The sequence below is a fragment of the Pectinophora gossypiella genome, chromosome 18 (genome assembly GCF_024362695.1).
Source record: "Pectinophora gossypiella chromosome 18, ilPecGoss1.1, whole genome shotgun sequence".
Classification (NCBI taxonomy): domain Eukaryota; kingdom Metazoa; phylum Arthropoda; class Insecta; order Lepidoptera; family Gelechiidae; genus Pectinophora; species Pectinophora gossypiella.
Window position 1 is genome coordinate 457,346 of NC_065421.1, and position 20,318 is coordinate 477,663.

Here is a 20,318-nt window from a genome sequence, read left to right on the forward strand (position 1 = left end):
CGCATGGTAAGAGGCACATTGAATATCAATATCAAGCTAGAAAGATCGCGACTGATAAAATCCACGCTCCGACCGGCGCCAGCCCAGATCCAAAACCCCGAGCGCTTTCAGCTCGAGCTTCAAAACCGCTTCGAGTACCTTGAGAACTGCGCAGACGTGGACGATATAAACGACCTGATGGTGGATGCTGTCCGTACGGTAGGTTCTAAACACTTTAGAACCCGCCGTACCAAAACGCAGAAACTCTCCGCACACACACTCGAACTCATGGATAAGAGACACGAAATGAGGCTGCAGGACTCAGCGGATGTCGTACGTTATAGACAACTTAATAGACAGATCTCGAAGTCTTTGACGAGCGACCTTCGCCAATTTAATACTAAACGTATTAAAGAGGCTATTGAGCGGAACAAGGGCTCCAAGGTGTTCGCAAAAGATCTGTCTATTGGGCAAAGTCAACTAGCGAGACTGAAAACTGAGGACGGCAGAATCATTTCGTCGACTCCCGAAATCCTGAGAGAGATTGAGAGTTTCTATAGACAGCTATATTCCACGAAAACATCAGGCGAAAGCATGGCTCGAGACCCTCGAGCCAAGCTTACCCGACACTACACTGAAGATATCCCGGACGTCAGCCTGTACGAGATTAGGATGGCCCTCAAACAACTCAAAAACAACAAAGCGGCAGGAGATGACGGAATCACAGCAGAACTTCTGAGAGCGGGCGGAACGCCAATACTTAAAGTCCTCCAGAGGCTCTTCAATTCCGTCATATTTCAGGGCAAAACGCCGAGGGCATGGAGCGGAAGCGAGGTGATCTTGTTCTTCAAGAAAGGGGATAAAGCCCTACTGAAGAACTACAGACCTATCTCGCTTCTGAGCCATGTCTACAAGTTGTTTTCGAGGGTCATTACGAATCGTCTCGCTTGCAGGTTTGACGACTTCCAGCCTCCCGAACAAGCCGGTTTCCGAAAAGGCTTTAGCACCATAGACCACATCCATACGCTGCGGCAGGTTATACAGAAGACCGAAGAGTATAATTTGCCACTTTGCTTGGCGTTTGTGGACTATGAGAAAGCCTTTGATTCGATCGAGACCTGGGCTGTGTTGCAGTCTCTTCAGAGGTGCCAAGTGGACCATAGGTACATCGAAGTGCTAAGGGACCTCTACCAAAATGCCACTATGTCAGTTCGAGTACAGAACCAGAGCTCTAATCCGATCCAACTGCAGCGAGGAGTGAGACAGGGAGATGTCATCTCTCCGAAACTGTTCACTGCTGCATTGGAGGATATTTTTAAGCTTCTGGACTGGAAAGGATTTGGCATCAACATCAACGGCGAGTACCTGACGCACCTTCGATTTGCCGATGATATAGTCCTAATGGCTGAGACCCTGGAAGACCTGAACACCATGCTCGAGCATCTCAGTAACGCATCCCAACGAGTGGGTCTTAGCATGAACATGGCAAAGACAAAAATTATGTCCAACGACCATGTCGCACCCACTCCAGTTCAGGTTGGGAACGTTACACTCGAAGTTGTAGACCAGTACATTTACCTAGGACAAATAATCCAGTTAGGTAAGTCCAACTTCGAGAAAGAGATCTCTCGTCGGATCCAACTCGGATGGGCAGCGTTCGGGAAGCTGCGGAATATCTTCTCGTCCAGAATACCTCAGTGTCTCAAGACGAAAGTCTTTGACCAGTGCGTGTTGCCAGTGATGACCTACGGCAGTGAGACGTGGCCGCTTACTATGGGTCTCGTGAGGAGGCTCGGTGTCGCTCAGCGGGCAATGGAGAGAGCTATGCTCGGTATTTCCCTGCTGGATCGAATCAGAAATGAGGAGATCCGCAGGAGAACTAAAGTCACCGACATAGCTCGGAGAATTGCAAAGCTGAAGTGGCAGTGGGCAGGACACATAGCGAGGAGAACCGATGGCCGATGGGGCGGAAAGGTTCTGGAGTGGCGACCACGTGTCGGACGACGCTCAGTGGGTAGGCCCGCTACAAGGTGGACCGACGATCTGGTGAAGGTCGCGGGAAGCCGCTGGATGCGGGCAGCGCAGGACCGATCGTCGTGGAGATCCTTGGGGGAGGCCTATGCCCAGCAGTGGGCGTCATACGGCTGATGATGATGATGAAATTCTAGCTTACCTGAAATGACGCTGTAGCATAAAATCTCAGAGTTAATAAAACTGCTATTTCCGGAGCAATCGGTAGACCTCTGTTGTCCTGTTTTTCTAAGTCACTTCTCAGTAACGATGTTATAAACAATACAGATTCTTGGCAGAATCTGTATCTTTTCTGGAACCGATCCGCTCGCATTTCAAAGGGATTTTCGGCGTCCCTGATATAAACTTTTGGCAAACGATACGCATCTTGCCATAACAAATCGTCGTAATGATCTAAATCGTCGTAATAATTGATTTCTTGTAAAATATTTTCTAATTCCATTATCGCGAGATCACAAAACCCGCACTCAAGTCACGGTTTGACGGCACTCAGCAAACACGATCTTAAGTAACAACTTGAGAGCACTCTTGAGAGCCGAGTTTCGTTTATTAATACGGCGTCACTCAGTTGATATCGTAACCCTAAACGCGCACTTAAGTTCCGTTTATTAATAAGGACGTCATCTTAAGAGCTCACTCAAGATAGATCTCAGAGATAAGAGCGGTTTATAAATACGGGCCTAAAACTCTATCGTTCTTCAAAGAAACCTACTTAACGAAATCACACTTGAGATTCTCCAATGGATGAAGTATGTTGGAACGCAAATGACCATTTGGATGTCGTCACTCGTCGGTTCAAATTTTAGATAGCGACGATAACCCGCCGCAGTCGGCTGACGAACGATCCGATCTAACGTGATTTATTGCCTCAGCTTTACATATGTATTTTCCAATATTTGGTATGCAGGATTTCACCCAACGTTGACAGGGGTGCTATTGATTTTCCATGTTCTAAGGTTGCCTTTTAACTTGAAGTTGAAACTGCTCAAGCTGTTAAAGCCGCTTACATTATCAACGTCACGGTCTGGAAAGTTTTGACAGAGACAAATAGTTCCTCTTATGATCCAACTTGTCAAGCATGTAAGCTGCATTATAGTCTATATTTGATCACTTATTGATTTTTAATTTTCCAGTCTAATTTGCAGCATTACGTAGATTTAACTAATGCGTCCATAGCCCACTCTCACTTAGCCGTCATCATCATTAGGCTCTGTTAATTCTGAATAGCTTTGTTTGTCCGGTTTGGAAGTGTATTTAAGTTTTAATAATAATGTATCTACATTCTAGTTGTGTATATTTGTGTAAACTTCTAGCTTTCAAATGCGTTAAATGCCTTCTGTATAAACATATTCGACCATTCCATAAATAAACATTATATTAACAAGATAAATGGCAAAATATAACGTATTCATGAGATATTTATTTGAAATATTTGGCCTATTAACCCAGACATTTGAGATAGGAGTGAGGCGAGGATCGCTAAACCCAAGGTTTTGCTAATACATAGGTAGCAGCAGCAAGCCACGTCGTCCATCACGCGGACACGCCTTCTGACAGACAGGCTAAATTGGTTACTTGCCTATGAAAGATTTACTAATATTATGTACAAGATTGCTATCGGTTGCAAATAAACATTACGCTACAATTGATGATTCAGGCGAAAATAATGTATTGATATAGAATATACGTGACTATTGATTTGAGCGAATTCAGGAATTTCTGCTTGCATCATCTTAAAGCTATTTACATTTCAATTATAACAAAATAAACAAGCAATTAAAACGATAATATGATAACGATAATACCCCGCTTGGAATTCTAAACTGCGATTAAACTGTCACTTTTTTTGCATTACAATTTGTTCATAAGTTTGACACAAACAAAATATTCTTGTTGATTCATATTCGTTATCTCGGTCGTAATTTCTCAATTGTTAGAGTATCTTAAACTGATAAAATATAATTAACGTAAATTACCGCTTTGTTCGAATTTTGAAAAGGGAAGCACATTTTAAACTCGGGTTCTCATTTTATATCGATGGGTTGTATCTGTACAGTTCGGCATTACCTTGAAAACATTTAGCCATAAAGAATTTGAACAATTTTATTATTCATCGTGCGTGACTTTCGGTCCTTTAGATTCAGTATGTTTGTTTACTGTTTGGACGATAGGAATGATCAGTATTGCCCTGAGGCAGAATCATAATCTTCCGCATTCGTTTTACAGCTGAAGGTCGCTCCATCGACAGCCGCACTGGGCGTGGAAGTAATTAATGAACCAGATATTGCGCTCACGTTCGCTAATGAAATCATGTCGCATCTAATTACTAACTTCGTTGGTTTATGTTATGACACGTTTTATATTAATTAAAAAGCAATAAAGCCCACGCAGCAAGTCGCGAATGTAGCGTTGCTCGGCAAGCGCACGCCTTCTTCTGCTATCTGTGATGAAACTCCGAAATTATCCTGGGTTGCTTCCAATTTAAACTTATCGATAGCTTTGATTGAATTATTCTCTTTGGTAATACAATCGGCTGCCTTATAAATCTGGAGATTGCTCGAATTCCCTCGAGTTAATCTTGAATGCCCCGGAGCTATCGTGATGAGATGGAAAGTTCATTTGTACAGATTCACGAGGGGGGTGAGAGACGTCCTCCGATGCCCAATTTGCCCTGAATACTAAGCCTCTGCACATTTGCGTACAAATGCGTTTTAATTACACCACCATTTTATTACCTACTCCTGAATTTAGTTTAATTAGAGCGATTAGGTTGAACTAGCGGTTGTGTCCTAGTTTGGCGTCACCGGAACTCCCAGTTAAAACGAAACTTGGTTAAATGACAATTTGCTGCCTTTGTTGGCAAGGACGGCGAGAGCTGGAGTCCAATTCAAAATGTAATTTAGATTTTTAAATCCCACCGCTCTGTCTTCTAATTTCATTCCAACATTTTTAATCGAGTTAATGATATGATATTTATTCTCTTTTATTTTTTTGTGCTCGTTCTTTTGTAGAATGACAATTTCTCTTTTCTACTTCAGCAAACTGTGCTAATGTCCCTCGTTACTTTGGACGGATATTCTTCAATTTCCATACAGCTATCTGAAATACATATTTGGCTGTATGTAAATGAGTACGAGCCACCAGGGTGAGGGGAGTCGGGAAATGAAACGTCAGTTGTTGTACGAGACAGTCGCGTCTGTTCAGAGCATCACTATAATCCGCTATGAATATATCACCGAGATTCCGCTGAAGAAGAATATTTAGTATAATAGCAGCTGTATTTTATTTGCCCGTCTCTCGGCTATAATTTTGTATTCAAAAATGGCTGACTGGTAGTCTGATTCTATATCTATCACTCTCTATCGACACAGCACAATTTTACGCTAGAATTATTATATTTGAAAATTGCGTTTTGTGTTTATACCAATCACTCACTGACCGAGAATTCGTTTCTTTATTAAATAATTTCCTCGCATGATCGCATCTACTTAAACATGGGTCTCAAATTCAAACACTACTATAGTTAAGGCAGGCAAGATTGCCGAGAAAGCCATTATTGCCTTAGCCAGTCAAGATCTGCAGTGCTCTATAATCAGTGTCGTTAGTCGTTACCAACCGGTGAGTTGAATTGTGAATCGATACAACCGCAACCGTGGCTTTGAGTGCACACTGCAAGGCTAACTGATGTCGTGACAACCACACTCGGCAAACACGATGCATATTCAAATAGCTCAGCAGTTATGTAGATAGAGTGTATTTAATTCCAGCCAAGGTGCCGTTTAAGTTTAGTAGACCCCATTCAAATGACCTCCTTCACGGATATAAAACGATCGAAATATAGACAGGCTAATGTACTGGAAAATGTGTTCCGTGCCTCGTTTACGACATCCGCTGAAAAAAATAATGTAAAAGATATTCTCCATTGCGCAAAGTAATATCTGACATTTAATATTATTCAAACTTTTAAAAAAGTATTGTATTTCGATATGGGCGATAAATGACCAGTCACGGTTTAGTCATCGTGACATTTAATAAATGCTGTCATCAACTGTAGCTTAGTAAAAGATTGCGTCACTGTATCTGCACTTGTAATAAATACTGAATCTCAATTGTTTTTGTGAACTCAAGCTCCCTGAGGGGCAGTGAGCACCATTACGTCTCGCTTCTGGATATTGCTGTTACAAATCTTGACAAAAAGTAACCCCCTAACCCCAGTAACCCTCAGGACCACCTTTTTCTTCTGTCGGGCCGTTTGGACGCCTAAGTGGGATTTTTCGGCTACTAAACTGTTAACATGAAAGCTAAAGTATATAGAAGTAGATACAAAGGGAAATAAAATAAATCTCAGTGGATTTTATGTGTTTCGTGCCGTCCGGGAGTTAGCGGTCGGTATCGGCGCTATGCAGTGCCTAACATATACCAAGCACGAACCGCGGGACTATGTCATCGTTTTGGCAGGTGTTTCACTGCAGTGATTTCCAACTTTGATGTTATAGCTTCACTCAATACAATCGTATTGACCTACTTCAATAGGTCATGGAAGCTTTGACTTGTTTCTATTAGCTTTGCGACAAAATAATGTCTCATAAAATAAATGTAATGTCTACTCGAAAGCTTTATTGCTAAGTCTCGAGTATTTTCTTTGTTAGTCAAGATACAATATTACTTGTTCGTCTCTAGTCGTACAAGGCGGATAATTACGGTCAATCGTCATTACGCGCGAAACACGTTGTCGTACATCTGGTGTCGTCCTAAACTAATATTCACACGGTTGGCGGATTACACGTAGACTCAGTTCCTAACTCAAGGGTCTCTAACAAGGCATGGGCAAAACGCCGTCAGCTGGATCGCAACTTTTTGGACCCCGGCCAACTAGGCCGAAGGCTTCAAAAGCATGAATGTAATACATAACAGATTGTCGAACCAACTAGTTTTCGTAAATCGAGAAAGCTGGCACTAGGTCAACTTTTTCAGATGAAGTAAAATTTTAAATTTAAAATCGTTCATGAAAATTTACCTCTTCGAGGTCGTCCCCTGGAACTGGTCAATTTAATAATGTCGAAGACAAGAGTGAAACGAGGGTCAATTCTCAAAGGAACAAGAATTACAACTTCAAAGAATTGATATAGCCCTTTCTCAATACGTAACTTATGAACTGATTAGATTTTTCCGCTTGTACTATGTCTTCCAGCAATTTATAAAACATATAAAAAAAAAAGAAGCTTTTGAAATTTTGCCAAGTGTGCCAGGCAAATGAGCCTCGAAAACAATCCATTTTGTTACAGCCATTGACTTCTGTACACTGAATACTGGCAGGTGATTTGACACTCGCTTTGTCTGGATTGGGGTCAATTGAAATGACAGATGCAATAAAACTGCCTGTATAATGTTTCCGAGTTGTGTCCTCGACGCACAGCCTATTTACGAGAAGTACGCGCACTCCAGGGACAATTTTACTCAGTTTTATTAAATTCAACACTATATTTTGCTTTATACTACACTGTAAAAAGGCCAAAAGCTTTTGACAAGCTCCTACAAAGATAGCGCAAAACCACTAAAGCATTCCTTTTGACCTTTTCCATGGGACGCACCCGGACTGGAAAACACATAAGTTACTTTGATTTCGCTTTGAGCTCCTGCCAAGTTGTTTTGACCGAAGTCTCAGGTGGAGGCGCACGTTCCGGCGGACTGCGGAGCCCGGCGGACGGAGACAGGCGCCGGTGGGATGCTTCTCAATTGAAACATATTGGACGTGGGCGACGGCCGGACGGCCAGCCCTTTGTGCACGGCTACATTTTCCTATGTAGATGACATTATCTCTGCGAATGGTTTTAAATAGGCCACATTGTGAAATTGTGTCGCATATGCCTGGCGTCGTTCGTTGCCATCGGTTTATGGAACCACAGCGCCTTCTCTATGTCTCTACTATCACCACCTACAACTAATTTCTCGACCCAATACATATTCAATTAAAAAATAATGGCTTATTTATGATAACAGTAAAACACGTGTGGCATGTGTACCATGCGTCACGTATTCCATTGCTTGAACATCCAAATTGTTATTGTCGATTATAAATCTCATTCCGTTAGATGACAGCAAGCGTGATTGGAATGTTAATGATCATACTGCGGCCATCATACCAGACTAGGATGCATTTCCAGTATCGGAGGTCGTCTATGTAACGATGCCATATTAAAGGCCTCCATTCACCATTATTTCTGATCGTTTATCTGTTCCAACAAATCCCTGTTTCCGTTGATTTATATGGATATTTGGACCCAAAGCCATGTTTTGTGGCGCACAGTTGAAATTTATGGACTCTCGCTCTCTCAAAAGCTAGTGGGATTACAGGAATCGTTTTTAAATTCCGTTGCTACGTGAATTTCATAAGAGGAATTTGGAGCGGAATTTATTTAGGCGAGTGAAACGTTAAAAAAAATGTTGACCAGTTTTTGTTATTTAATATTTTCTGAAAATCTAGTGATTGGAGTACGTCACAACACGTTTTCTGTCATAGATAGAATCTCTCCTTAGGTGATGTCTTTTGTGTTATATTAATGTGTCATTATTTCGTAGGCTGTCGCCTTTGTTATCCTCTAAAGATGAAAACTTAACGGTGATTTTATAGGGTGTGACGGTCCTATTACGTTCGCAAGGAAACTCATTACGCAGTACAATGTCTACCGAAGCATCAAGACGCTTCATTATTCATTTGAATATTATACTTTAGAAAATAACTTTACATTAAATAGGTGTTTCGACAATGCATGAATAACATTCAGCTGTAATGTTGCCTTAATATAAACTTGTAACATATCTCTTAATATTCTTGGCTTCAATGTCTTAGAGACATTCAGAATGTCTTGTATAAATTAAACATCTATCTACACGTGTTTGGTACTTATTCAAATTATAATTTCTGCTGCAAACGTTCGGCCAAGCATTGGGCCAGCCGGCCAATGTTGGCACTAACAAGTAGTTTCAATGTCAATAGAATGTTTCATACACATTCAACTGACATCAGCACAGGGCTACCCGGTGTGTACCTACATACATACTCGTGCATACATAATGTGCACTCCGTACTGACGCATCACAGTGAAGTTTTGAAACGAGCGACCAAAATGTACGTTTGTTATTTTGCAAGAGCTTTTGTTCGCTGGTCCTCTTCAGAAATTAGCATAAAGCATTGAGGTTTTATTACTTAATTCATCATAAATGTCTTTTTATATTTCAAAATTGTCGGTTCACATATAAAACCTCAATTATTTAATATTATCTGTTAGAAAGATGTGCTGTGTTTTTGTCAAGTTACCTTGAACGTCCGCTAAAGGCCACACGAGATTGTTTAACAAAAGATGATTAATTAGCATATGTTCACGACGATATTTTACAATCTTAAAATGCCAAGAAATAAGGTGCTAATAGAATTCAATTTCCACGTTGTGGCTGCGGCGAGGCGAAGCGTAACTTTAGATTGAAACGGACAAAAAGTTTTAAGGTCTTCGGAAAGTTAGTCTTTCAAACAACGTGTTCTCTTTGCTAATGCCTTAAAAACACAGCATTTCTTTCAAAGTTCCTAACTGTCGCTACCGACAAGATGAAGGAATCTTATTTTATCAAAGAGAAGCTTTCATTTCGCAATATTGAACTTGTAATTCATCCATTATTTTATTAGCAAATGTAATTACTGCAGTAGACGATTGGAATGCGATGTCTTCATCTCAATATCGTCTGAAATCACCTCTTGTTCCTTTCAATTAAATACGTTCTTCCTATGAAGTTACGTAACATTAACATTAACTGTACGATCATGTTACTTATTAGTTTGTTGTTCCATTTACATCGTCACGGATATCAGATGGTAACACTGTAATTATAATGCTTTATGGAAACATTTAATCTTTTCGAATCTTCTGAACATCCACTCTCGATCCATACAAGCACTGGCAGTCAGCACATTATTTTCCGCAGACTGCATCATATTCTTTCTATCGCAAATACATAATACATCATAAGCAGAACGTGTAATTCCATTTTCATGTTGATTGGCTTCTGGAAACAGCAATTGACTTTTTTTATTTCCGCAGCCGTGGAGCCGACATACCACTTCAAGGTTCTGGTGCCGTCCATGGTGGCCGGAGCCATCATCGGCAAGGGCGGGGAGACCATCGCCCAGCTGCAGAAGGACACTGGTGCCAGAGTCAAGATGTCCAAGTCACATGACTTCTATCCTGGTAAGTTTAAGCCTGTGGTTACTAACCCTTCTTGAACTGAGCTTTTTTAGATTGGTCTTTATGTTAAAGAGATATGAAACAACAACAACCTTTCTAAAATATGCAAAAATACGGTAAACGGTTTTTTGTTTCGGTCACTTCAAGGATTATAATTTTCGCTTCATCAACGAGCGTCATATTTAGACAGATTATATGATTAACACCTAATCTCAGATTAGTGACCTGTCCAACTGGACAATGAAACGAGGTCGTCTGAAAGCCCTTTAGTCGCTCTACTTTTTACGAAATCGCCTCAGTAACGATTGTTTTTGTGACTAGAATAATTACGTCAGTGTTACGCAAATCTAGTAGCGCTCTGATTAAACTCCGCTTAAACGACCTCTTGCCGAAAAATAATAAACATCAAACAAAGAGTTCCAATTAACGCTTGCGAGTATATCCATCTCGCTCTATTTCTTGTAGCAAAACAGAGAAATCAATTCGGCAATAATTTGGGGCACCGGAATGATGTACTTCAGTGCGTAGAGACGCTGCCGCGCTGCTCGTGAATCAATAGCGCCGGGGGCTCCACTAAGTGCCCTGCTTGGAGAAGCTCCACTTAATCGGCTGCCAACTTTACAGTAGTTCCTTTTGCCTTTACGTCAAGTAACTTAGACCTGTTACTGTTTTGCTCAGTCAAGTTTACGCTTCGAGAAAAGCACCCAGATTTACATTTTGAAATTTCAACATCGTATTTTCAATCAAAAAAATTCTCGAGTATAAACAGACAACGACAGATTACAAGTAAATAAGTTAGTCTACATTTTGCGAGGAATCATTCAAATAAATAGTTTAGTAATTTGACCATAATAATATTATAATCGTCTTGGCTAAAAGGCAAATCATAAAATTTCTACTACAAATACAGTTAAAAACCCGTAAGATTCACAGGGTGGCATTAATATCTAAACTGTATCTCCGCTTTCACTTTCTGAGCGATCGTAGTGTAGGCGTAGAGGACAATATAAGGAAAATCAAGTTCGCATCTTTACAAGGAAGGGATACAAAATAGATCCATTGCCAAGCACACTCGAGATGTGAAGTCATGCGTACTAACTTTGATCTTACGAAGTATACTGCGACTATAGATATACATGTTGTGCGCAAAAAAGGAATTATTTGCTGTTTTTGTTCGAGTTTTTGCTGTATTTGCGATGATTAAAACGTTTGCGTCTCAGAGTGGATTCCTTGTAATTCAGTCTAGCACGATTTGAAACTACGGTTTTACATAATATAACATAGCAATGCACCTGTACCAGAGATAGGCAGAGGTGTATAAGGTGTTAAGTGTACCCACTCCTCGTCAGCTATACTTATTAAATATTCATCTTTAAGTGTAAACAAACATAAATGCGTCATAAAACGACAAATACGCCAAAATGACGTAATTACTAAAAAAATACGAATTCAATTCGGTCTTTCGGTCAGTCGGAAACCTTCAAGTTTTTCTCTTGTTAACAATTAGATAACAAGATTTCTCCCAACGGCCAATCCAACCTACATCAACAGTATCAATATTGAGCAATGTTGAGCAATAAACTCAACCAGAGAACACCCAGTGTGATGTCAAGTGGTATTCTTAGACCACTGATGGTGTTCAGACTGATTCCAATTAGCTCGCTCGTTTCAGGTTTCAATTAACTGTAAGCAAACAGCCTGCATCGATTACCAGCTGATACTGAACGGGTGTGGATGGCTGTCATTACATTATCCTCACGATCTGCAGACTAGACATCTGAAGGAGAGATGTGTTTGGCACTCTAAAAGCTCTAATTTTCGCTGAAATAAAATACCTGATGAGGTGGCCATTTCTCGCGCCAGGTACTGAACGCCAGGCAACAAACACAAACAAATCCAATTTGTTAAATAAAATCTACATTTTCTCGCAGTACACTCCACTCGCCACAAAATGTGAACACAAAAAATGTTAACAGACTCAAAATTCTGGCTTCAATAAACTTAATAAAAAATATCAAAGAAGCGATCTCCTCTCGTGAGAGTTGTGAGGTCCATGACCGACCTCATCAAACCACGGTTACTATAGAGCCAGCAAAGCATGGCTTGGTTCATGTAACGAGTGCTTACTTACTTAAGTAAATTGTAGCCGAGACCGGCATGGATCATCTTACTTACGGTCCATCGGATGATCCTGTATTGTCTTAACCAAACTAGGGATGACTTATGATATGTCCCTACTGGGATTCGAACTTGTAACCTCCGGATCGTGAGCATAGCGCTCGCGATCCTTTATTGGCCCACTTGTAACTCCATCTTCAGTATTACTTACGTAAACAAAATGGAAACAGCTAGAATCCTACAAAATAGACGCCATTCATAGTTAAATAGCTTTTACCAGTCTTATGATTTCTGACTTAATGTTGTCAAGCATTCATTTCACATTTAATAGTCGTCCGTGTCGCTCGTGAATGATCCTGCTTTGGCGATCTATCTTCCATTTACGGTCCGCTGGAGACGTCTTTGTGGCGAAATTTGTGAATGCGAAACTCAATCAGGTGTCAAAAAACATTTCAGTTGAAAACAGGAGCTCTATTTTCATTGGTTTGGCAATTTATTTACTTACGAATATTACATTTATTATAAGCCTTTAGTGGTATGTTAAAAATTCCACATTTTATTTTTTATTGGATGTTGCCATGTACATCGCGCTATTTTAACTCGTCTGTATGTAATAAAATAAAACACTTGTGTTTACGTAACTTATTGTAGATTTTCTTTACATCGTATTGTCACAGGTTTGACTGCCGACTTGGGCTCTAAGACCACTGAATTTGACTTTGTCACGTGGCACAAATCCTGTGTGCCAGATACCTACAGGGATACAAGCGTGACACTATAATTATTAAATGACACCGCACCATAAAGAAAATCAACGCAAGTAATAAATTCCAATCAACTGATTGTCTGACACGCGTTGTGATGCGATAAGCTTCGTATTCAGAGCTCCAAGGCGAATGGAGGGCCACTCGAACGGGGCGGAGGCCTGAAAAGGCGACGTAATCCTTCTCTGAGGTATTGAAGCGGACATTGCGCTTATGGACTTAAACTTGACAGGTACATCCTACAAAGTCTGGTGAGGGAAATAATCCCGCCACAGTTTTATAAAAATTACACCCTATCTGGTAGGGCTTCTCTTCACCTATATAACACATTTATCTTGCATTTTAAAAAAGAAATGCACCAAAGACTGTCAATCTGTTAGCCAAAGTGTGAAAAATATAAATAAATTATCATAAAACAAACCAAATTTATGTAAATACAAATTTGTTCAAAGCAGAATAAAATTCCTGGATTGTTTACATAATTAAGGACGGTGGGTGGGTATTTGAAATTTTCATCACTCACAAAGTAATATACATAATTTGATTTGATAAAAATAAGCGCGCACCTTTAGGTAAAGGCAAGCCAACTCTGGCAAGTTTTAATAAGGCTTCGAAAGTTTTGAGAATCTCAAAATATATAAATATCTTTTTGGGAAGTCTCACAACTGAGACGAGAATCTTTACAAGTGGCAAAGCCTTAGCTTTAATTCCCAAACTTCTTGTAAATATTTTTCGAGGACGCTTCTTTTAATCCTCCATTTCATTTGTGGTAATGTCTGAAGAACTCGCTGAACGCAAATGGCGTTTAATTTCTCTTGATGACAGCTGAGTTTTTTCGCCTTCATAATTTGGAGGATTTCGCCCGTAATTGATATCTATTCATGGATCGTTATGAGTCTGTAGCCTTTTGTCATCAGCCTTTTATATTACACCATTAACAAGTAAACATGATCCTATTCATGAAAAATCTCTCGTTACAATGTACTGATCAGGTTTTATGATCAAAGGTAGTAAAAGCGTTGAATAGCGCTGAACAGCGACAGAGTTCAACGTCCTTAAATTACTTTTCACTTTACTGTTCAAAGATCATAGACGCTCATTTATTGTTATTTTAACTCAAATATAACACAATATCATGAACATATTTTTCTCCTATTGGGATCCTTAACACGTTACATCATTAGTGATTTTAAAAAAAGAATCAGTTTTACGATCCGTCCGATATTCATATCTGCACAGGTACTGCTAAACAGATAGAAGTAAAGAGAGGTCGTGTATAACATCAATGTATATCAAAAATTACAGCATACCGTACGTAACGAAGACCCCAATTAAAATTGGATTTCGTGAGCAGCTGTGCATACTGTTGCTAGGGTCGACCAATCAGAATACATCGATACCCAAAAGCCATCACACGACATATTTACATTATACATCCATTATACATTCGTTTTACAATTATGAAGACCATAGTAATTTCAAAGTTTGTGTTCACTGTAAATAAGGCTCTGGCTATTTCGGGGCAATGTTTCCACCTGTGTTCGGGAACTCGATTAAGCCAACGTGGCGAATCTGGTAACTTTAATATATGTAATTATAAGTTTCATACGTTGTATTTGGTACGAAACAGGAATCTACTAAATATTACGGTAAAGTTATTATACGTAGTTTTGTCGCGACTTTAATATTGAATGATTACTTATGATCACCTAAATTAGTAAGAATGAAAGCATTCTAATCGACTTGCGTGTTTTACGTATCGGTTTCTATTACTTATGTTGATTGTATATCTAATTGGATGTTTATTTGTGTTACTGCTACTAATAGAACCAATGTACATTCTCTTGGAACATTACACCTACCTACTTGCAATTTCGTGAAAGTTAACAAAGAGTATACTTTGTAGGTTATAGGTGTCGGAGCCGACTGCTGTGCTGACATTCATCAATAGCCGTTAAGCTAAGTGCCGGAAACATTCGAGAGCTTCAATACTCTGACGCGTTAATAACCCCAACTTTACGTATTGCTTTTATCTTTGTCTATTGACCACTGCCAGGGGTTGGAGAACATCCCTTTCTCAAAATGTCTGATAGCAAAAGGTTCCGTTCACAAAATGGGACATTACTCCCACATAGAAATATCTTGATCAAAATGATTGGAACATTCATTTTCCTGCGTCCTGCGTTAGGGACATCTTTCTGAAAGTTTTTTTGTTTACTAAGGAGATTTTGAAATAGAGTATTTTAGCGCCAACAGTCCGCCAAGCTGTAGGACATATTTATGTAGGCTGTTCATGTAAACAAAATGTAACATCACCGTCGATAATCTAACACATAGTTATGAAAACCTCTCACCTTGACACGCTCCGTCCTGCTAAAAACGTCGGTGACGTAATCAAAGGTGCGAGCCTCTTTAAACAGAAAATGTTTCTGTCTGTTTGCAAATTGTTAGAAATTGGTTATAAGGAGGTGAGAAAAAAATATCGTGATGAGGAAAGTAGTGGGTTTAAACGGAGTGATAACAATTAGGGTACGCCAGTTCCGGTTGGTCTAATAGGGTAGGTCATATTACGTAACTTGATTTGACGTAAGCAAAGACAAGAAACATGTATTCAAGAATGTTAAATCTAAACCTAAATCATTCTATTATTGTATTGATCGTGAATTTAAAACTGTTCGTTCGATATAAAATTCAAATGTATGTAAATGTGAAGATAATGTAAAACTTTTGTTTGACGTTGAACATCGAACGGTTCACGTTAATTCACGATACAGCACTCGTTTCAAACTCAAAATTTACGTAACTGCAAAAGCCATTTGTGAAAAAGTGGCCTTTATTCAACAAAAACAGATTACTCTTGTTAAATCCCGGTCCCAGACTGTGAGGGTTTTAAATTATTTTAAAATGAACAATGGAAATACCTATCACTACGGTACCTAAATAATAATTAGATTAAGCCAGGATACCCTCGTTGTTTGAATCGTTTTGAAAGCGAAAACTTTACGAGATAAAAGTACAAATCCAGATAATTTAAAGCAGATTCCTGCCAGGACTCGCTTTGTTAACAAAGAACTGTTCCACTTCTAGAATGCCTGTGAAATTACAGAATTTTACAGGCTGTAACTGATAAACGTGTACTTGTAAAGTGGGCCGCGAGAATGAAGCCTTTACCGAGACCCTCCAGGCAATCTACAAAAATATCCTTCGCAGATTGAATATACACCATTGGCAAGTTTATATTCCAAAAAATAAAAACTTTGAAGTGTTGCTTTTACAACAAACACTTCACAAATAGCAAATTATCTGAAACACAGTTCCAAACTATCCATCTAAATTCGTCAGCAACGAATGCCCTTTTCCATGTCCCAATGTTTTCTGACAAAGGGTTTATTAAGCACTTGTGGGGTCCTGGGGGTCCTACCTGGGTCCCCCCGGCCCGGTTATCCGGGTCACCCGTTTATCATCCGGATCCCAGCTATAAGCAATTCTTACATTCTCGTTCTGTCCGTTGAACATTTCCGGGGCACTTTCGTCACGTGCCTTGTTTGTTGAGCCTATCTTCAGATTAAATTCTTCTTCATCCTTTTTGTGAAGTGTGTAAGTAACTGTTTAATAAGGGATTTATTCAAATGTGAGAAGGTTCTGTTCTTTAGGGATTTATTGTTGACAAGTTTATTTTATTTTTTGCCAAAAAGTTTAGTAAAATTGATATTGTGGGAAAGATGCGACAGATCTACAGCAACGAATGTAAAATATAATATGAATATAAAATGGTTTAGCCTAAAACAAAACCACTCTCCATCCAATGAAGTATTCATATCATATATCTATTTTCCTCGTAGAAAGTCCAAAATATAGCATGAACTAAAAAGGAAAATGTGCACTTTATCACTATTTGGCGCTGTTTTTCTTCCTAATACTGTCTGGGTGTATATTTATGGCGGTGGCGTTGTATATGTCACACCCACTGGCTAGCATGTTCACGTGGTAGCTATCATACCCATACATATGTGACTGCACATTTAGATATTGTAAACTTGTCAACACACTGATCAGACTTTGTAGCAACTATATCCAAAAGACTTCCGAAACCGTCTTTCTTCATATTTGAAATATCTAAAAATACCTGTTACGGATGCAGCTGAATTTAGGAAAATACTTATTTAAACCTTCTTGAGTTAGTCCACGAGACGACGAGCATCATAGCACCAGATATCCGAGAAGGGGTAAGCAGAGTTGTTATAGGATATTATATAAGTACACCTACTTCACGCCAGCTACGTTTAAGACCCATGTAATAGAGGCGAATATATTGCCATTAATCGGGCACAAGTCTTGGAAACCCCGTGAAATAATCATTAGTCACGTAGAAAACACACGAAATTGACACACGCCAAGCAAACGCGTGACAACAACAAAAATAAATGTCAATTTAGATAAATTTAGACTCAAGAATCTGTGTACACTACACAAGGATGATTTCATACACTGATGATTATATGAATAACAAATCTTAACGTTTGAGGAAAACAGTGGTTAGATGTGATCAGAGATGTTGCAGATGTAGTAAACAGAGTCAAAAGGCTAACCTGCCGCGCTCTCGAGTCCAAGGTCGACGATATTTACATCACCGCTGATGTCACAGCCACCGAAATATCAAGTGAGTGTATAACTGTTAGTTATACTAACATAGATATGTTAACAGTTTTAAGTAATAATAAAGTTATTTTGTGGACAACATACCGGCATGACGAATGCTTAGGCAAAGAAGAAGAACCTGATATATAACATAAGAAATATCAGTTTAGCCGAATGTTGCGTTAACATAGGATGATTATTGACGTTTGGATAATTAACATTTACTTTTGTATTACGTGACCCGAAAGCATTTCGACCGATAGTTTGGTCATTACTAATCAAGCAACAATGTGCGATGAAGCAATGAACCAACACGATCTAATTAACGTTCTAAATCACCTGAATATTACCACTCTTAACAATTCGTGTTAAATTAGCGAAATTATTAAGTATTATACGTTGTTTGAGGTTTACGCGGTCATTATTAATACTGAAACACATAATACCGAGTTCACGCGGCATCAGTCATCACTTGCAACAGTATTATGTGTTTTATTAAATATTCGCATAAACCCGATCCAGCTCAACCAACAAATTGTTGTAAAAGTTTTTTTTCGCTACTATTTTACGTCCTCGTGTTCACCTTGACCACTTCAAAGCAACATTTCCCAAATTCCCCTCAACGTGCTAGAGACAATTTTAGAAAAGTCATTCCTAGCTGTCACAAAACGAAGATGTATAATGAGAGTTGTCAAATGTGCTGTCAACGGGGACCTGTCACTGCCAACGTCAGCTGCAGTGGAAATAGCCACGCGAATGACCTTGACCTGGAAATAACAAAACACCCATCATCACACCATGTTTTAAACTTGAAACGAAGCAGTTTCCAACCGTTATGAACTCTAGGCCGCGGCGATAAAGATGAGCTGTGTCTTTGTTAGCTGCAGATTGCTTTGGTTTGCTAAGCAAATTTTATTGCTGATGCTTTTTAAAGAACTGGGTCTTGTTTTGTAGGTGATAGAGTTGAGTATTGGTTTTGCGGGCGATATTGGCTGGATTATATAATGGTCGCGATGGTCGCGTGTCGGTGGAAAGACGGCCACGCCGCTTCACACTTGGCTGGTGGAAAAAGTGATTCGTTTTGATTAGCAATGGCGTAATGTTTGTGGTTTTATAACTTGTTTAAGCTCGGATGTTTCCAGAGTTCAAATATTGAGGTTACACGGGGCTCGCGACGCTCGATAGGCGGCGACACCGATATGACAAGTCTATTAAAATACCTGCCTGGCCTGCCAAATACCATACCCTTGGTTTATAACAAATGGGCTTGTATGCAAGTGTTTCTTCCTTTCAGAGTGTTTGAAGAGATGCGAAACGTTTATATACGAGTTCTGAATTCTGGCGGTTTAAAAGGCTACGTTGAAACAATTCATTTAAAAAGTTATTTTATATGCGCAAATGTAAAATTAATGTTGCTTTTTAGATGAATTGCTTTAATGATGTGGTCGATGCTTACCTAGAAAGTGCCTATTCACTCTTGCCTTAAAGAGGTCCAAGTTGTATTGCCGGTAAAGGGCCATCCGTCCGAATATATCCAGACTTTCAGTCTTCTGTTTAGATGGCGTCCGGTTTTATAACTGTGGGCAAAACATTTTGATAAATTGATAATCTCCCCGCGTGGGTGTTTTTATTTGCCGACTAAAATGTCCGTACGTTTTTGATATGTCCGGCTTTTTATTAGGAGTTAAATTTCGAAACGGCCACCCTATGTTCATCCTACGTTTCCCCTGACTTGACACAGCGAATGGCATGGGTCTTATAAATGCACAAAAAGGAATATTTCCCGCGGAATACTTTTTTGAAATTGTACTTTTTTCCACGTGAATGCTCAAGTTAATACCGTCACGTACCGTGACGTGACGTAATCAAAACATTCCCCCGACACTGACTTTTGACACACTTTTTTTCATCCGTTATTCCGTTTTCATATACGTCATACATTTTTCTGACAAGACCGGTAGTCAAAGTATTTGCCGTGATTCTTACTGGAATAGACTGCCAGTAGGTACTACAAATTGTATCCACATGGCGCTTTTATTATTTTATTATTGTATTTGTATTTTTTTATTGTTCCTAAAGGCCCTATTACATTGATCGGGCACGATGCGTCGCGTAGTTATGTTAAATACAGGGTGTTAGTGACATCGTAACGAACACTTTAAGTTATTCAGAACATGAATATGAGTTGATATCAAGTGAAATTTTCCGTCGCAAAAATATGAAATTGAAAATAATTTAAAAAAAAATACATTTTTTTTTAAACTTTTCGACAGTAATATTAGCTCAGAATCATATATGAGCTGAATCATCACCCTCAGTATTTGTTACGATGTCACTAACACCCTGTATATAGCGAAATCTTAGCCCCGCCTCGTATCGTTCCCGAGGAGTCGCGTAATGTAATAGAATTTAAAACAAATGGAATTCCATTGTCGCTGCTTACCCCGGTGGGAAATAGGTGTGAGTTTATGTATGTATGTATGTATGTTGATGTGAGGTGTGCTATGTGTATTTAAGTATGTATTTAGCACTGTGTCACTATAAATGATTA

The 20,318-nt window shown here is 39.4% G+C and overlaps 1 protein-coding gene across 7 annotated transcripts in view; it reads left to right on the forward strand.

The window, feature by feature from the left end:
• The window catches only part of LOC126375270 (RNA-binding protein Pasilla), a 114,794-nt gene that overhangs the window by 22,217 nt on the left and 72,259 nt on the right, over positions 1–20,318 (forward strand). For all 7 annotated transcript variants that reach the window (XR_007567550.1, XR_007567549.1, XR_007567551.1 and 4 more), the window contains one exon: positions 10,104–10,250. Coding sequence is in view for 4 of the 7 variants with exons in the window: in XM_050022200.1 (XP_049878157.1) it covers positions 10,104–10,250 (147 nt within the window). In the remaining 3 variants the exon portion in view is untranslated. The remainder of the gene's footprint in view (positions 1–10,103; positions 10,251–20,318) is intronic.